We start from the raw sequence: 18,194 nt of genomic DNA on the forward strand, positions 1-18,194 counted from the left end.
AGCACTTGTTCTGGCCGTTTCTTCTTAAATGAAACAAAACGTCATAGACAGGGATAGGGTATGTTGTACTTGTGGGTCTGCCTCTTTGTAGGGTGCTAAGGGAAGCTACTAGATACCAGCTTACTCCAATATTGATCTGCAAGGAGATAAGGTCACAGCAGAATTTAATGTATTAAATAAAAATTATATACTGCTGATCTACTATTCTACAGTTTACAAACTATGCACATAAAATACACGGTTTTATTCCCAGTACCATGTACATGGATGAGTTTTTCATTGTTATCAGTATACTAGATTGGAATCCCATAGGGGTGGTAATGAACAACCATTACTTATTTTAGGAACTGTCTTTAGATGTGCTTTGGTATATATCAACCCATTACAGGTTTTATTTTTTCTATTAAAACACTGATAGGTATCGTCCTGCTTTATATTTTAAAAGGGATTTTAGAAGACAGCTTTCCATTGATACACGGCCCTTTAGACCAGCATCAGAGGGAAATCCCAGTGATGATCCTGATCCTCTGCCAGCACATCGGCAGGCACTGGGTGAAAGGCTGTATCCTCGTGTGCAAGCAATGCAACCGGTAAGACCAATGCATTTTGATTTATCTCAAATCTTTTAAAGAAATAGTTTACATATTATAAATTACAGTTTGGGGAATATAACAAAACAGTTACAAAATACAGATAACAGGTAAAAGGAAAATAGCCAAATGAGGACTGGTTGGCACATAGAAGAGGTACATAGGGCTGGACAAAAGGAAGTAAAATCGTTAAACAAAAGAATACAGTAAGTAAAAAGATGAAACAGGGAAAGATGTGAGGCTATGCCTTGGTCCATTCAACAGAAAAGGGTGACTGTAAGGAGAATCCTTTCCTACTTCTGGGAAATGCCTAATCAAAATAGCAGGCTTGGAAACAGAGAAAACAATGGTAGATAAAGGTCATATGGCTTATCTGTTCTATCCACCCATATTATCTACTATCCCTAAGAGATCCAACATGATTGTCCATGCTTTCATGAATTCAGATAGTCTTCCTCACCTCCACTGGGAAGCCATTCTACATATCCATCATCCTTTCAATAAATAAATAATAAAGAAAGAAGTATTTCCTTAAATTACTCCTGTCTATCCCCTTATCACTTCATCCTATGATCTCTCATTCTAGAGTTTCCTTTTAGTTGATTGAGCCTGGTCTTTTGTGCAAAAAAGTGCTAAAGAAATACATGAAATGTTAAAATTAGTTTATGGTGCTGCAGTGACCTTGAAGATGGTTTACAAGTGGTTCAGGTGATTTAATAATGGGGTTCATAGTCTAAAGCGCGCGAGGACAAAGGCGCGCCGACAACCCAGCGCAAGGCTTGATCGCACCGAAGAAAAAACGTATTTTAAAGGGCTCCGACAAGGGGTGTTGGTGGGGAACCCCCCCCACACACACACTTTACTTAATAGAGATCACGCTGGCATTGGGAGGGGTTTGGGGGGTTGTGACCCCCCTCATTATACTGGAAACTTAACTTTTTCCCTGTTTTTAGGGAAAAAGTTAAGTTTTCAGTATAATGGGGGGGTTACACCCCCCCACACACACTCCCAACATGGCAGCGTGAGGCAGCGCAATCCCTATTAAGTAGAGTGGGGGTGTTCCCCCCCACCCACCCCCATCAGAACCCTTTAAAATACGTTTTTTCTTTGGCACGATCAAACCCTGCGCTGGGTTGTCGGCGCACCTTTGTCCTCACGCGCTTTTGACCCGTCACCAATAATGGTTGTGGATCGTTTGAAGAGAAGGAGAGATCTAGAAGTCCTTCAATGTCAAAAACCCAAAAGAATGTTGAAAGAGTAAGCAAAATGATTCGATTAAACAGGCGATTGACTATTAGGGTAATATCTGAGGATCTGAACATTTTAACAAAAGTTTTGAACATGAGGCAAGTCAGTGCGAAATTTGTTGCACGCGTTTTGATGGTCAAACAAAAACAACAGCGTTTGTCAATTTCATTGAAGTTGCGCTACTGTGCCGCTTCAGGCTCCAGCTAAAAAACGTCCTCATGGGTCTCTAGTTATGATTCTGACACCAAGGTTCAGAGTTCTCAATGGAAATACCCAATTCTCTTCTTACGAGAAGTGCACGTCAATCAAGATCCAGCATCATGGTGGTGATGATTATGTTTTTTGAACTTGATGGAATTGTACGAGCTGAGTTTGTACCCAGAAACACTACGGTGAACTCTGAATATTATAAGGGCTTATTAGAGCATTTAAGAAAAATTATGCATAGAAAATGACCTGAGAAATGGACAAACAGTTTCATCCTCCATCATGACAACACTATATGTCGAACATTGCTTCTGGTATGGCAGTTTCTGTCAAATAAAAATATTAAGGTGTGTTCTCAGCCACCTTATTTACCAGATGTGGCACAATACACAGAACTCTTGAAACAGTAGCAACATGGATGACAAATCGCAAACTAAAACTTAACTCTGACAAAACAAAATTCATCCTCCTAGAAAACAGCAAAACTCCAACCTTAACAAACCTAGTAATAAACTCAATATCATATCCCATTCAACCCACCCTAAAACTTCTTGGAGTACTGATCGATAGAGGCTGTACCATGCAACCACAAATCAACAAAGTAATAAAAACATAATTCGTGACTATGAGAAACCTAAGACAAATCCGAAAATTCTTCGACAGGAAACAATTCCAACTTTTGGTACAATCTCTTATCCTTGGACTAATAGACTACTGCAACATACTATACCTCCCCTGCCCAGCAACCTTGATAAAGCAATTACAAACAATACAAAATACAGCCCTAAGACTCATCTACTCATAGCATACCACGACTCACACTGGCTCCCAATACAAGCAAGAATACACTTCAAATTCTACTGCCTACTATACAAAGCTATTAATGGATAAAGCCCAACCTACTGGAACAACTGGCTAACCCAATCCACCTCAATCAGGCACAGGAGAACCCACTCACTATTCACACACCCACCAACCAAAAATGTCAAAAGAGGAAAACTTTATGACAACCTAATGGCCATCAAAGCAGCTAAACTAGACAGACAAATCACCAATCTGCTATCTACAACCACAGACTACAAAACCTTCAAAAAAGAAACTAAAACCCTACTCTTTAAAAAACACATAAAACCTGTTTAACACGACCAGTTCCTTCCTTAACTCCACCTACCACACACTCCACCCATATCTAATCTAAAATATTTCTAATTACCCAACATGTTGCTCCTTAAGTTCTCGACAATTCTTATGTAATGCTTACGACAATTCTTATGTAATGTTACAACTCTTATAACCTCCTGACAACTCTTGTGTAATCCGCCTTGAACCGCAAGGTAAGGGCGGAATAGAAATCACTAATGTAATGTAATGAAGTAAAGTCAGCTGGAAGTTTGACTCTGAAGGTATCCTGAATCCAGGCGAATTTCATAGGATCATCGTCTTGAAAATATTTTTCAAACCATTTGATACTTTGTGATAGGTGATCTTCAAAAACTAATTTTATATTGTCAGACAAAACAACTTCATTGGAGATCATGAACTGCTGCAAAAGGGGAAAATAATCTTTGCCACCGTCTTCATGCAATTTTTTCCACCCTAATTGCCTTATTATTATTTTTTTTTTTTTGAAAGCTGAAATCTTCTCAAGCAATTTAAAAATGTGCGTATTTAACTTTTCAAAAATATCACACAAGTATGCCAGTTTCATCAAAAACTCTTGTCTCTACAAAGTTTTTGGCATACTCTTGTTTTTCTTCCTCAAGAAAAATGTAGAGTTCTTGTCGTAACTGAAATATATGGGCCAACATATTACCACAAGAAATCCAGTGTGAGGGGCAGTAGTATAATAAAGTAGTGTATTCAGTTCCCATATCTTCACACAATTTTTTGAAAAATCTTGCTTTTACTGGACGAGTTTTTTAAAAGTTTATCACATCCACCACGTGTTCTAGTACCAAATTTAATGTAGGACTCAAGTGCTATGATGCGAGTACTTCTCTTTGTATTATGAAATGGATCCACATTGCAGCCTGAGCTTTCTTTCGAATAAGTACTTGTAATCCTCCATAATGGCCTAATATCAAACGACCCCAATATACTTTGTCCACTCTAAATTATTTTCAGTCATAAATATATTTAGGATCTCAAACAAGTCCTGAGTCTTTGCACTTCCAGTTATTTTTTTACAAAAAAGGTTCTTCCACAATGGCATTTCCATCTACAAAAACGTACATAACAGATCAAATGTGCATCCTTATTATTATCCATAGTCTCATCCAACTGCAAACATAGAAACATAGAAAAAAGCGGCAGAAAAGGGCTATAGCCCACCAAGTCTGCCCATTCCAAGTATCCCCCCTCCTGAATTTACTCCCTTAAAGATCCCACATGAGTATCCCATTTTTTTTTTTTAAATCCGTCACGCTGCTGGCCTTTATCACCTGGGGTGGGAGTCTGTTCCAATGATCCACCACTCTTTCGGTGAAGAAGTACTTCCTGGGATCGCCATGAAACTTCCCTCCCCTGATTTTCAGCAGATGCCCTCTGGTGGTCGAGGGTCCCATGAGCCAGAATATATCATCTTCTGACTCGATGTGTCCCGTGATGTACTTATACGTTTCAATCATATCTCCCCGTTCTCTTCTTTCCTCAAGTGAGTACAGCCGCAACTTCTTTAGTCTTTCTTCATACGTGAGATCCTTGAGCCCCATGACCATCCTGGTGGCCGTTCGCTGAACCGACTTGATCCTCAGCACGTCCTTTCGGTAGTGTGGGCTCCAAAACTGAGCACAGTACTCTAAGTGAGGCCTCACCATGGCTCTGTACAACGGCATCATAACTTCAGGTCTCCTGCTGACGAAACCTCTACGAATACACCCCATCATTTGTCTTACCCTGGAGGAAGCCTTCTCCACTTGATTGGCAACCTTCATGTCCTCGCTAATGATCACTCCTAGATCGCGTTCCACCATGGTCCTAACCAAGGTCTCACCATTTAATACATAAGTTCTACGTGGGTTTCTCCTGCCCAAGTGCATTATCTTGCATTTTTTAGCATTGAAGCCTAGCTGCCAAGTTTTTGACCATTGTTCCAGCAGCAGTAGGTCGTGTGTCATATTATCAGGTGATAAGCCACTGCCTACTATGTTGCAAAGTTTGGCGTCGTCGGCGAACAGTGATACCCTTCCTCTAAGTCCTTGCGTCATATCTCTTATGAATAAGTTGAATAGAATCGGGCCCAGGACCAATCCCTGCGGCACTCCACTGATCACTTCCGATGCTTCGGATGGGGTACCGTTTACCACCACCCTCTGAAGTCTACCGCTCAGCCAATCCCCAACCCATGTAGTTAGAATGTCTCCTAATCCCATTGATTTCAGCTTGTTCAGTAATCTTCGATGAGGGACACTATCAAATGCTTTACTAAAGTCCAAATATACCACGTCCAGTGACTCTCCGGCGTCCAGTTGTCTAGTAACCCAGTCAAAAAAGCTAATCAGATTAGATTGGCAGGATCTACCCCGGGTGAACTCGTGTTGGTGTGGATCACGCAGTTTTTTCTTTGTCTAGGATTGTGTCAATATTCTGTTTGATCAGTGTTTCCATGAGTTTACACACTATAGATGTGAGACTCACCAGACTGTAGTTTGCTGTCTCTGTCCTGCAGCCCTTTTTGTGGAGTGGGATTACGTTGGCTGTTTTCCAGTCTAAGGGGACCCTTCCTGTGCTTAGGGAAAGATTGAAAAGAACAGATAATGGTTCTGCCAGGACTTCCCTTAACTCCCTGAGCACTCTGGGGTGTAGGTTATCCGGCCCCATGGCTTTGTTTACTTTGAGTCTTGAAAGTTCGCCGTAGACACTACTGGGCGTAAATTCGAAATCTTGAAACGGGTCTCTTCGGTTATCTCCCGTCTGCAGCTGTGGACCAGCTCCCGGCGCTTCGCGGGTGAACACTGAACAGAAGTATTGGTTTAATAATTCTGCCTTCTCAGAGTCTGATTCTGCAAAGTTACCGTCCGATTGCTTCAGGCGTACTATCCCATCTCTGTTTCTTTTCCTGTCACTAATATAGCTGAAGAAAGATTTATCCCCTTTCTTAATTTTCCGTGCTAGCTCTTCCTCCATTCGGAGTTTGGCCTCTCTGACTGCTGTTTTGACAGCTTTGGATATGTCTAGATAGTCCTCTTTTGCCCCCTCTCTGCCTAAATGTTTGCAGGCAATAAAAGTGTCTTTTTCCTGTTTAACTAGGTCTGAAATTTCTTTACTGAACCATTGGGGTCTTTTGTTTCTCCTGCATTTACTTACTGTCTTTATGTATCGGTCTGTTGCTACGTGTAGTATGGACTTCAGAGATGACCACATAACCTCTACATTGTCAGTTTTTGCTTGTTTATGTAGCTCCTGATGGACGAAATCTCCCATGCGGTTGAAGTCTGTGCCTCTAAAGTTGAGAACCCTTGTTGCTGTGTTTGTTTTTGGGAAACCTTTTTTGAGGTTGAGCCATACCATATTATGGTCGCTGGAGGCCAGTGTGTCCCCTACTGAGACTTCCGTGACGCTATCTCCGTTGGTGAGAACCAGGTCTAGTAACGCCTGGTCCCTGGTGGGCTCCAATACCAATTGCTTGAGACGTGCACCCTTTTTGGAGTTTAATATTCTTCTGGTGCTACCCGTAGTCGCGGAGAGTGTGTTCCAATCTGCATCTGGCATGTTGAAGTCTCCTAGCATTACTGTGTCCCCGCGCAGTGTGATGTTCTCTATGTCCTCGATTAATTCCATGTTTTTGTCCTCCTGTTGCCTGGGAGGTCTATATATCACACCAAGGTATAGGCATTTTTCATTCCCTCTGGCCAGGTTTACCCAGAGGGATTCCCCAGTGTATCTAACATCTGTGATTCTGGTGGTTTTGATGCTTTCCTTAGTGTATAGCGCTACTCCTCCTCCCAATTTACCCACTCGGTCGCAACGAAGTAGGTTGTACCCTGGTATAACCATATCCCACCCATGCGATTCCGTGAACCAGGTTTCGGATATCGCTATCACGTCAAGATCGGCGTTTGCTATCTCAGTCTCTAATTCTAGAATTTTATTGCCCAAGCTGTGTGCATTAACATACATGGCCCTCCATATCTGTGAAGAGTTTACTTTATGAGTTAGTGTGGCTCCTAAATTATCAGTGATATTGCTCGCTGAATTATTGTGGATATTATTGGTACTTACCTTAGACTTGGTAGTGCGACTTGCCTCCTCAGAGTGGTTTCTTACTGCTCTGGAATATAAGTATGTACCCTCCCCCAACTTACCTAGTTTAAAGCCCTATGGAGTAGGCGGGCCAATCGATGTCCAAATATGTTTCTACCTCTTCTGGTTAGGTGGAGTCCGTCTGGTCCTTGTAGTCCCTGGAGCGTCTCGCCGTGGTTTAGGAATCCAAAGTTCATTTCTATGCACCATTCTCGGAGCCATTCGATAGTCCGTTGAATACGCTCTTCTCTAGCTCTGCCTTTGTTTCTTACTGGAAGGATTGACGAAAAGACCACCTGTGCTCCTATCTGCTTCAACTTCTTTCCCAGTGCTCCAAAATCTCTGGGGATGTTCTCTGTGGCATTCCTAGCAGTGTCGTTTGTGCCTACATGGATGAGAAACATGGGAAAATGATCATTAGGTTTTAGGATTTTGTCTAGGTTAGTGGTAATATCCTGGATCTTGGCTCCAGGGAGACAGCAGACCTCTCTTGACTGCAAATTAGGCCTGCAAATTGGTCCCTAGGTGCCCCTTAGCATGGAGTCACCAATGACTACCACTCTTCGTTCCTTCCGAGGGGGCTGGTCTGCGTGCTCTGGATTTGACGTTGTGAGCTGGGTATCCTCATGAGCCTCTTCTGCTATTTCCTCGGTGGTTCCATCCTGTAAGATCTGAAATCTATTTCTTAGAGTTAGCTGTGGTATTGCTGAACGGTTATCCTGTTGAAGAGAAAAAGAAGAAGAAGAAGAGAGTGAGAATGAGGTGGGTTTATTTCGCTTGCCCGTAGAGGAGGTTACTAGTTGCCAGGGGCCAGCATCTCCAATCATCTCCTGTACTCCAATCGTTGTGTTTAGTGCTGTAGGTTTGGGCGTGTCGAGGATGGACCTGTTGTGGTTCCTCTCTGTGATGTGTGACAGTTCCAGGATGGCTTCGTCGATGAAGGCCTCGTCATCCCTTATGCTCCTCAGGCGCTTCACCTCCTCCCTGAGGCTCAGTAGTTCCTGCAAGATATCCTCACCTAAATTTCCCAGCTCCTCTGTCCCTTTCTTTTAGTTTTTCAATCAATTAGTCATTAAGGTCTTCTGACATTTGTTGAATTCTCTGACTGATAGTATTATTATTTCAAAACAGATATATTGCATGCAAAACCTTAACCTTCTATTTTTGTGGACAAACAGCAATGTTATTAGCTAATTAGAGGAAAAGATCCATTAACTGAACTATAAGCACATGAAAAACATAGCTTTAGTTTTCTTGCTAAAAAGCTACCCTTTTGTTCTGACTAAACAGTGCTCCAATCAAATCATTCTTGAAAGCAAAGAAAGCACATGACAAAAATATATAGATTGCATACATAACTTCATTTGCAAAAGCTTAAAAGCAGGAAAAAAACATATACAGACCTTAGCATGGCTTCTACTTCATTGCAAATGAAGGTTTGCAGCTGCTCAATGGTGACCTCATTGTGAGATCATAAAGGTGCACCTACAAGGTAGAATGCCACAATTAAAAAATGTACTGGGGAACCACATAAATCATGTTGTAAAATATTTGGTGGATTATCAAAGTGAGTGTTGAAATTCCCTGAAAATTGAGAGGATTATATTGTTAACTGCTTGTTTGCCAGTCTTAAAAGAAGCAAGAGAGAAAGAGATAATGGTTACTTCAGATGGGCAGACTAGATGGGCCATTTGGCCTTTATCTGCCATCATGTTTCTAATATTCAAAGCAGTCCACGTTGTTATAAAGTCCTGCAGACTTTGTACTCATTCTCAAGGGAAATATATGAACATACTTTTCCCCAGGCTTTTTTCCCTTCAAAATTTCCAGTGTGGTTTTCAATATCCAAAATGATTTCCCCTATTATACAGCAACAAAAAGAAAAGTTCCAACCTAAACTGCAGTAAAGAAAGAACCAAGAGCAAACAAGACAAAACTGCAGATCTGTACAAGACGCAGGCAAAATTTATTTGTGACAAAAAATAAAAAAAAATTTTAAAACCCTTTACCAATCAGGGGACCCTGATTGGTAAAGGGTTTTAAAAAAATTTTTTATTTTTTGTCACAAATAAATTTTGCCTGCGTCTTGTACAGATCTGCAGTTTTGTCTTGTTTCCCCTATTATACAACATATGTCGCACTAAATGGTTTCAGGTATTTAAGCAAGATGTAATATTAGACAAAAGAATCTGAATAAACAAATAACACAGTTTTTAAGTTACTTCATACATTTAAGGAACAGTTATCCAACACTCCTTTTATCCATGTGATTGAGTAACTAAAAAGTAGTTACTTTTTCATCAATCAACTAATTGCCCCAATTTTGTAAATTACATTCAGCTGATGGAACACAGTCAGGCTTGATTGCAGCCAGATCTGCTGCAAGTAATCTTCATTTGGTGTAGTGTGTCTAGATCAGTGGTTCCCAAACCCTGTCCTGGGGGACCCCCAGCCAGTTGGGTTTTCAAGATATCCCTAATGAATATGCATGAGAGAGATTTGTATATAATGAAAGCAACAGGTATGCAAATCTCTCTCATGCATATTCATTAGGGATATCTTGAAAACCCGAATGGCTGGGGGTCCCCCAGGACAGGGTTTGGGAACCACTGGTCTAGATGTTCAGAAAGCTTTTGACAAAGTTCCTCATGATAGGCTCCTAAGAAAATTAAAGACATTGGGATAGGTGGCAAAGTTCAGTTGTAGATTAGGAATTGGTTATCGAATCTGGAAATTGGAACAAGTGAGGTGATTAAATTTGCAGATGACACTAAACTGTTCAGAGTTGTTAAAATGCAGCAGATTGTGAAAAATTGCAAGCAGACCTTAGGAAGTTGGAAGACTGGGCATCTAAGTGGCAGATGAAATTTAATGTGGACAAATGCAAAGTGATACACATTGGAAAGATAACCCAAATCACAGTTGCCAGATGCTAGGGTCCACCTTGGGGGTCAGCGCCCAAGAAAGAGATCTGGGTGTCATTGTAGACAATTCGATGAAACCTTCCGCCTAATGTGCGGTGGCCAAAAAAGCAAACGATGCTAGAAAGTATTAAAAAGTGATGATTAACAAGACTAAGAATATTATAATGCCTCTGCATCAAGTCTTGGGGCCGGTTTCAGGCAACTTGTATGAATTGCTGCTGCCAGTTTGAAGTTCCTTGTAGTCCCCTGAGGAAGACACCGTAGTCGCCGAAACTTGGATCCTAGTCGGAACCATATTCACACTGTATGTTAAGGACCTGTTTTTAGACTTTGGACCAATTATCAATAAAGTATATGTAACTGGAGGTTGGCTATGACATCTCTTGTGCCTCTTCTCTTGTTCTGATTTATTTGGGACTTCCATCTGTCCATATTAAAGCATTACAAACTGTTCAGAACTCAGCAGCTCGGATACTGATGGGAGTTTCCCATTATGAGCATATTTCTCTAATTTTGAAAAAAATTACACTGGTTTCCCATTCATTTTCATATACAATTTAAAATCTTGAAACTTGTTCAGCAGGGTATTTATGATACCTTCAAGATATATTCACCCGAAGTGGTTCAAAACACAAAATACAAAAATGATACAAAATACCACTTCCAGAGAGTATGTGTTCAAAATTAGTTCTACAATGATTATATCTACTCAGGAAAAGGCCTCAGAATAGGAGCTTACGCAAAGTCCTATCATGGACTAAAACTTCAGCGTAACTACTCCTTGCTCCAATCATTGGCCTAAAAACACCTGAGGATATATTCAGCACAGTCTACTCCAGGTTTCAATAAATATAATTTTTTAACTTTTTTAAAAACTTTTTCTAAACTTTTTTAGAACCTTTATGTATACTATAACTTTTTAACGAACTATGAATACATCTCTCTATTAGTTTGCAAGAGAGTTTGACAACTTTGTACTTATCTTAGACGTTGTCATATTTAATTCAAGGATTGCCTGTAAGTTGCCAAAGGTTGCCGACGTGGCCAGCGTTTCGTGGACATATCACTCAGTCCACTGCTTCAGGGCCGTGGGCAAAAACATGCAGGCATCTACAAGATAATCAAATAATCACTTAAAAATCATGTCAGTAGAGATATTCCTATCATAAGCTATACAACTGACTTACAGTTCCGTTGAAAGCTGCTGAAGGCTTACAAACAGAGGAAATATGGCACCGGCAGTGCTATTAATACTCGAGCCTCAGCGTGCTGACTAGGCAACGTCCCGAACAAACTGACGTCATCTTCCCCGACATTAACCCTTAACAGGGGAGTTTAAAGGCCAGATACAGTTACATACATTTAAACTGCATAACTGAACAAACTGATGTCATACTCCCCGACATTAACCCTTGAAAGGGGAGTCTAGATTAAAATGTAATTACCTCCACTTAAACTAGTAAAAATGTTGCCATTCAAAACTTTTATTTAAGCCGCCCAGGGCAAGGGAACCCAGACGGTCAATCCAACGTTGTTCATGCTGGGCTAGGTACCGTTTAAAGTCTCCTCCTCTGTTATTTTGGTGTACAACTTCTATAACAATGGCTTTTAGGGAAAAAAAATTCATGATGTTTATCTAAACAATGCTTAGCCAATGGAGCTCCTATCACTTTATTTTTAATATTGCTTTTGTGCTCTGTCAATCCAGTGGTCAATTTTCTCGAGGTTTGTCCTACGTATAGTAACCCGCAAGGGCATTGCAAAACGTACACTACCCCTTGAGATTTGCAATTAGAGGAGTGTTTTAAAAAATATTTTTTGTTGTCTCTAGGATTACAGAAAGAATCAGACGTGATCATAATTTTGCACATTTGACATGATCCACAACTTGAGTGACCCAAATGGGTCTTAATAGCCTCCTTATCAATATCAGGGAAGGTGGAAGGGCATAAAATTTCTCTCAGGTTACGGTTTCTCCTGTATGCTATCCGTAAATGGAAATCCTGGAACACTCCAGCAATCTTTAAAATTTCCCAGTGTTTCCTAAGGGATCGGACGGTTTTATGGCAATTCCCTGAGTAAGTAAGGACACAGGTCATAACCTGTTCCTCCATTGTGTATGTTTTATCATCATTAGGGGTCAAAAGATTCTCCCTGTGGTTATAATAGGCTCGTTTGTAGGCAGCTGAAACTATCTTTGGAGGATATCCCCGTTGAAGAAATTTTACTTTCAGCGCCACCGCCTGTTTTTTGAAATCAGAAATGGAGGAGCATATTCTTCTCATTCTCAAGAATTGTGAATAAGGTAAACTTTTTTTAAGGGCATGCGGATGAGCACTGGAGAAAAGGAGGGAGGAATTACATAAACCTCCGTTTCACATAAACCTCCGTTGTGAATATACCATCTTTAATAGTGATCTGAACATCAAGAAAAGAGATCTGTTTATCACTATATGTATAGGTAAACTTAACTTTAGGGTGACATGTGTTCATATATGCCAAAAATTGAAGTAATTCACTCTCTCCACCATTCCAAACTAGAAAAATATTGTCGATATATCTGTTTTGCAATGCCCTTGCAAACCTCGAGAAAATTGACCACTAGATTGACAGAGCACAAAAGCAATATTAAAAATAAAGTGATAGGAGCTCCATTGGATAAGCATTGTTTAGATAAACATCATGAATTTTTTTCCCTAAAAGCCATTGTTATAGAAGTTGTACACCAGAATAACAGAGGAGGAGACTTTAAACGGTACCTAGCCCAGCATGAATAACGTTGGATTGACCGTCTGGGTTCCCTTGCCCCGGGCGGCTTAAATAAAAGTTTTGAATGGCAACATTTTTACTAGTTTAAGTGGAAGTAATTACATTTTAATCTAGACTCCCCTTTCAAGGGTTAATGTCGGGGAGTATGACGTCAGTTTGTCCAGTTATGCAGTTTAAATGTATGTAACTGTATCTGGCCTTTAAACTCCCCCGTTAAGGGTTAATGTCGGGGAGGATGACGTCAGTTTGTTCGGGACGTTGCCTAGTCAGCACGCTGAGGCTCGAGTATTAATAGCACTGCCGGTGCCATATTTCCTCTGTTTGTAAGCCTTCAGCAGCTTTCAACGGAACTGTAAGTCAGTTGTATAGCTTATGATAGGAATATCTCTACTGACATGATTTTTAAGTGATTATTTGATTATCTTGTAGATGCCTGCATGTTTTTGCCCACGGCCCTGAAGCAGTGGACTGAGTGATATGTCCACGAAACGCTGGCCACGTCGGCAACCTTTGGCAACTTACAGGCAATCCTTGAATTAAATATGACAACGTCTAAGATAAGTACAAAGTTGTCAAACTCTCTTGCAAACTAATAGAGAGATGTATTCATAGTTCATTAAAAAGTTATAGTATACATAAAGGTTCTAAAAAAGTTTAGAAAAAGTTTTTAAAAAAGTTAAAAAATTATATTTATTGAAACCTGGAGTAGATTGTGCTGAATATATCCTCAGGTGTTTTTAGGCCAATGATTGGAGCAAGGAGTAGTTACGCTGAAGTTTTAGTCCATGATAGGACTTTGCATAAGCTCCTATTCTGAGGCCTTTTCCTGAGTAGATATAATCATTGTAGAACTAATTTTGAACACATACTCTCTGGAAGTGGTATTTTGTATCATTTTTGTATTTTGTATTTATGATACCTTGCCAGATTATTTGGCTAAGTGTTTTATTGTGTACAAACTGAGAACCGTTTGTTGCTTGATACATGTAAAAGGAATACAGTAAGATATGTAAGTAAGAGGAAATCTTGTTTCTCCATTGCTGGGCCTGATTTATGGAATGCCTTTCAGGAATTTTGAGATTCTGTAGAAATTTATTGTAGTTCAGAAAATTACTGAAAATGCATCTTTTTGCACAAGCTTTTTTCTTATATGAAAAGATTAGAACAATTGTAGATGATGTATCTTGACAACTTCCTCGTCCTTGTAAAGACATGATGCGTAGTATTCTTCGCCTTCTATATTTTTTTATTGTTTCAGTTTTTTTATTGTTTAAGATTAATGTGGAAATTTGATGTATTCCATACTGTGTATGTTTATTGAGATCTGCTTTGGTTTAAAGCAGATTATAAATGTTTTAAATACATAAATAAATTTTTCACATGCATGATAGAATGTTGGATAACTTTGTTCCTTAAAAAGTAATAATTTTTAAATTGTGTTATATATTTACTCAGGTTTTCCAACCTGTGTGCTGCAGCTGGTCCCCAGGTGAGCTGTGGAGTCTGAGAATCCCTTCCAGATCATAGGCGTCAGCACAGGGGTGGAAAACAGCACAATTTGCCTCATTTTTCTTCTTCCTCCTACCTCTTGGATCTCTCTCCTCTCCACTGCAATTCTATAAACTTTGCTGTTGCTGGCATCTATTAGACCAGGCCTTCCTCTAGTTAGCCCTGGGGTCCTTCCTTATAATGTGACTTTCTTTTGACAAATGCGAGGCACGCAGCAGAGGGAAAGCCTTTAAAGGGCCACAGACCCTACCCTTCCATGGCCAAGCCTCCTTTTGGGATCCAAACAGAAAAATTGACATGCACATCTTTATAAAATGTGACTATAAAGATGTGTTCCTAAATTCCTAATGTGTATGTGCTCAATATAATTTGTGTGCCTAAATTATATAATAGTGCTGAGTGCAAGCATAGCACTTAACCCATATAAGTGCTAGTACTCCATAATTGGCACGTAAACGATGCTTATGTTTAGGCACTAACTTTATAGAATGAGGAGGTGAATGGTTAGTGAAAATTGGAATAAATCTTGTTTTGTTGATCAAATGTCTTCATGATTCTGTAAGCATACTTTTTTTGTTTATAGGTTGATATACTTTGCAATACTTTAGATAAATATAGGGCTAAATGAATACTGGAAAACATGCATGGTTAATATATGTGGCAATAATTACAGATAAAAAGAGACATGGAAATTGATTCCAATTAGGTTAAGCTTTACATTTCTTGTTGGCAGGCATTTGCAAGCAAAATCACAGGCATGTTACTAGAATTATCCCCGGCTCAGCTTTTACTTCTGTTAGCTAGTGAAGATTCGCTTAGAGCAAGAGTTGATGAAGCTATGGAACTCATTATTGCACATGGAAGGTATGTACTGAAAAGAAATATCTAAGGTAAGATTCATATATTAAAATAGTATAACATTTGTCATAACTTTAGATCTAAACTGTTTCCATTTTTGGCCACAACTATTTTATTTATTTTAAAAATTTCTATACCGTTTAAAACTAAACAGTTTACATAATTTACATACATAATCTTAAAACAAAAACATAATAAAGTAAACTTACAAACAATCCTCAGAAATCATGTCTACAAAATATCATAGCTTGCATAGTAAAGATCATGAATAATTCACCAATTCTGCCAGAGAGGGAAATTATTGGCTAGAAAAAGGCTTCCTTGAACTTATGGCTAAAGTACAAGTTTAAATATCATATAGAGAACTGAACGATCTCAAGCGCTCACAGGCTAAAAGTCTGATGTATATTTCAAACTAATGACCCTATCATTGATCTTATATGTTCTCTATTTTTCAAAATTTTTTTTGTTTTAAATAGTTTTTTTGTATATTATTTTTTTATAAAGCAGTTTAAATTTTTTAAATATATAAATCAGTTTCAACTGTTATACTGGTCTTCAAATGTATCCCTTTTTAAGAAAAAGCTCTATGAAGGATTTTAGCTTCATGAATATAGGGTACTTAGCTTCCCAGCTTAGCTTCACGACGGAAGATCTCCGTTTCGCTCTTATATAGTTCTCTAAGAGCTTCGTCAGGAAACCACCAACATTCACACTCTCAATGCTGATAGAATCATGAGGGCACGAAATCCAAGAACAGCCTGGACCTCAAAAAGTGCAAAAAGGTCCAGGCTGTTCTTGGATTTCATGCCCTCATGATTCTATCAGCATTGAGAGTGTGAATGTTGGTGGTTTCCTGACGAAGCTCTTAGAGAACTATATAAGAGCAAAACGGAGATCTTCCGTCGTGAAGCTAAGCTGGGAAGCTAAGTACCCTATATTCATGAAGCTAAAATCCTTCATAGAGCTTATTCTTAAAAAGGGATACATTTGAAGACCAGTATAACAGTTGAAACTGATTTATATATTTAAAAAAATTTAAACTGCTTTATAAAAAAATAATATACAAAAAAACTATTTAAAACAAAAAAATTTTTGAAAAATAGAGAACATATAAGATCAATGATAGCTCATGATAGGGTCATTAGTTTGAAATATACATCAGACTTTTAGCCTGTGAGCGCTTGAGATCGTTCAGTTCTCTATATGATATTTAAACTTGTACTTTAGCCATAAGTTCAAGTAAGTCTTGTGTATGTCACAGAATTTTTAGGAGTATCTAGAAAAAGGCTTCTACAAATAACTGCATCTAAAAATAACTGCTATGAAATAAATCCCATTAGCAATATGTATTGCTCTATCTGTTAGTCTTCAAAATATAAAAAATTGGTTTATAAATGTGATGCAGGTGGTTGTATATACATCTTATTTTTCCAAGGACAAGCACGCACACATGTAGGTGATATCATCCACAGAACCCAGTGAGGACGCTACCAAGTGCACTGTCACTTTAAATTTTTAGGCAGTGCCCATACTGCGCATGAGCTGGTAGCCTTCTCACCCAACATTGGGCTGTAAACTAGGCATGGATGTTAGTTCAAAACACCATCATGGAAGCCCATGACCAGATGTATTCCACGTATCAGCATAGGTGGAAAGAAGAGGAAACGAGAGCCGGCATGGTTAAAAGGAAAAGGATCCAAATGAAGAAAATAAGAAGAGACACAAGCACTGATAAGTTAGATGCAAAGCATTGATAAAGAAAGCTAAGAGATAATATGAAGAGAAACTTGCAAAAGAGGTAAAAATGCATAACAATTATTTTAGGTACATCAGAAGCAGAACAACTGTGAGGGAATCCATGGAATCGTTGGATAATCAAGAAGCAAAAGGGGCACTCAGTATCTAACACCATAGCGGAGAGACTGAATGAATTCTTTGCTTCAGTCTTTACGGAATGGTTTGCAAGGGTGAGGATGTGGAGGAACTAAAAGAAATCTCAGTGAACCTGGAATATGTATTAAGCCAAATCGACAAGTTAAAAAGTGATATCACCTGGATAGGATGGTATACATCCGGTACTAAAAGAACTCAAACTCAACAAGAGAAAGAACATGGCTACAAGGAGACAAATTTTGCAATTGCTAATAAATATACAAAAAAAAAAAAAGAACTCAAACATGAAATTGCCGACCTGCTGTTAGTGACCTGTCGCTAAAATCATCTGTACCTGAAGATTTGAGGGTAGCCAATGTTTCGCCTTTTTTTAAAAAGGGTTCCAGGAAATTACAGACTTCAGTGCCAGGCTAAATGGTGGAAACAATTATAAAAAATAAAATTGTGAAACACTAGACAAACAGAATCAGCATGGATTCAGCTGAGGGAGATCTTGCCTTACCAATTTGCTAGACTTCTTTGAAGGTGTGAATAAACATGTGGATAAAGGTGAGCCGGTTGATGTATTGTATCAAGATTTTCAGAAAGCTCCTGAGAAAATTAAAGAGTCATGAGATAGGTGGCAAAATTCAATTGTGGATTAGGAATTGGTTATCAAATAGAAGACAGAGGGTAGGGTTAAATGGTCATTTTTCCCAGTGGAGGACAGTAAACAGTGCAGTGCTACAGGTGATCAGTACTGGGACAGATGCTATTTAACTTATTTATAAATGATCTGGAAACTATAACGACAAGTGAGATGATTAAATTTGCAGATGACATTAAACTGTTCAAAGTTGTTAAAACGCATGCAGATTGTGAAAAATTGCAGCCAGACCTTAGGAAATTGGAAAACTGGGCGTCCCAAGTGGCAGATGAAATTTAATGTGGACAAATGCAAAGTGATGCACAT

At 39.1% G+C, this 18,194-nt stretch overlaps 1 protein-coding gene across 8 annotated transcripts in view; it reads left to right on the forward strand.

Moving 5' to 3' along the window:
- The window catches only part of UBR5 (ubiquitin protein ligase E3 component n-recognin 5), a 1,080,924-nt gene that overhangs the window by 893,237 nt on the left and 169,493 nt on the right, over window positions 1–18,194 (forward strand). For 5 of the 8 annotated variants that reach the window (XM_033933084.1, XM_033933086.1, XM_033933085.1 and 2 more), the window contains 2 exons: window positions 419–590; window positions 15,222–15,352. In XM_033933084.1, coding sequence (XP_033788975.1) covers window positions 419–590; window positions 15,222–15,352 — 303 coding nt within the window. The remainder of the gene's footprint in view (window positions 1–418; window positions 591–15,221; window positions 15,353–18,194) is intronic. The other 3 variants (XM_033933089.1, XM_033933091.1, XM_033933092.1) reach the window with 1 other exon arrangement.

Source organism: Geotrypetes seraphini, chromosome 2 (assembly GCF_902459505.1).
Source record: "Geotrypetes seraphini chromosome 2, aGeoSer1.1, whole genome shotgun sequence".
NCBI lineage: Eukaryota > Metazoa > Chordata > Amphibia > Gymnophiona > Dermophiidae > Geotrypetes > Geotrypetes seraphini.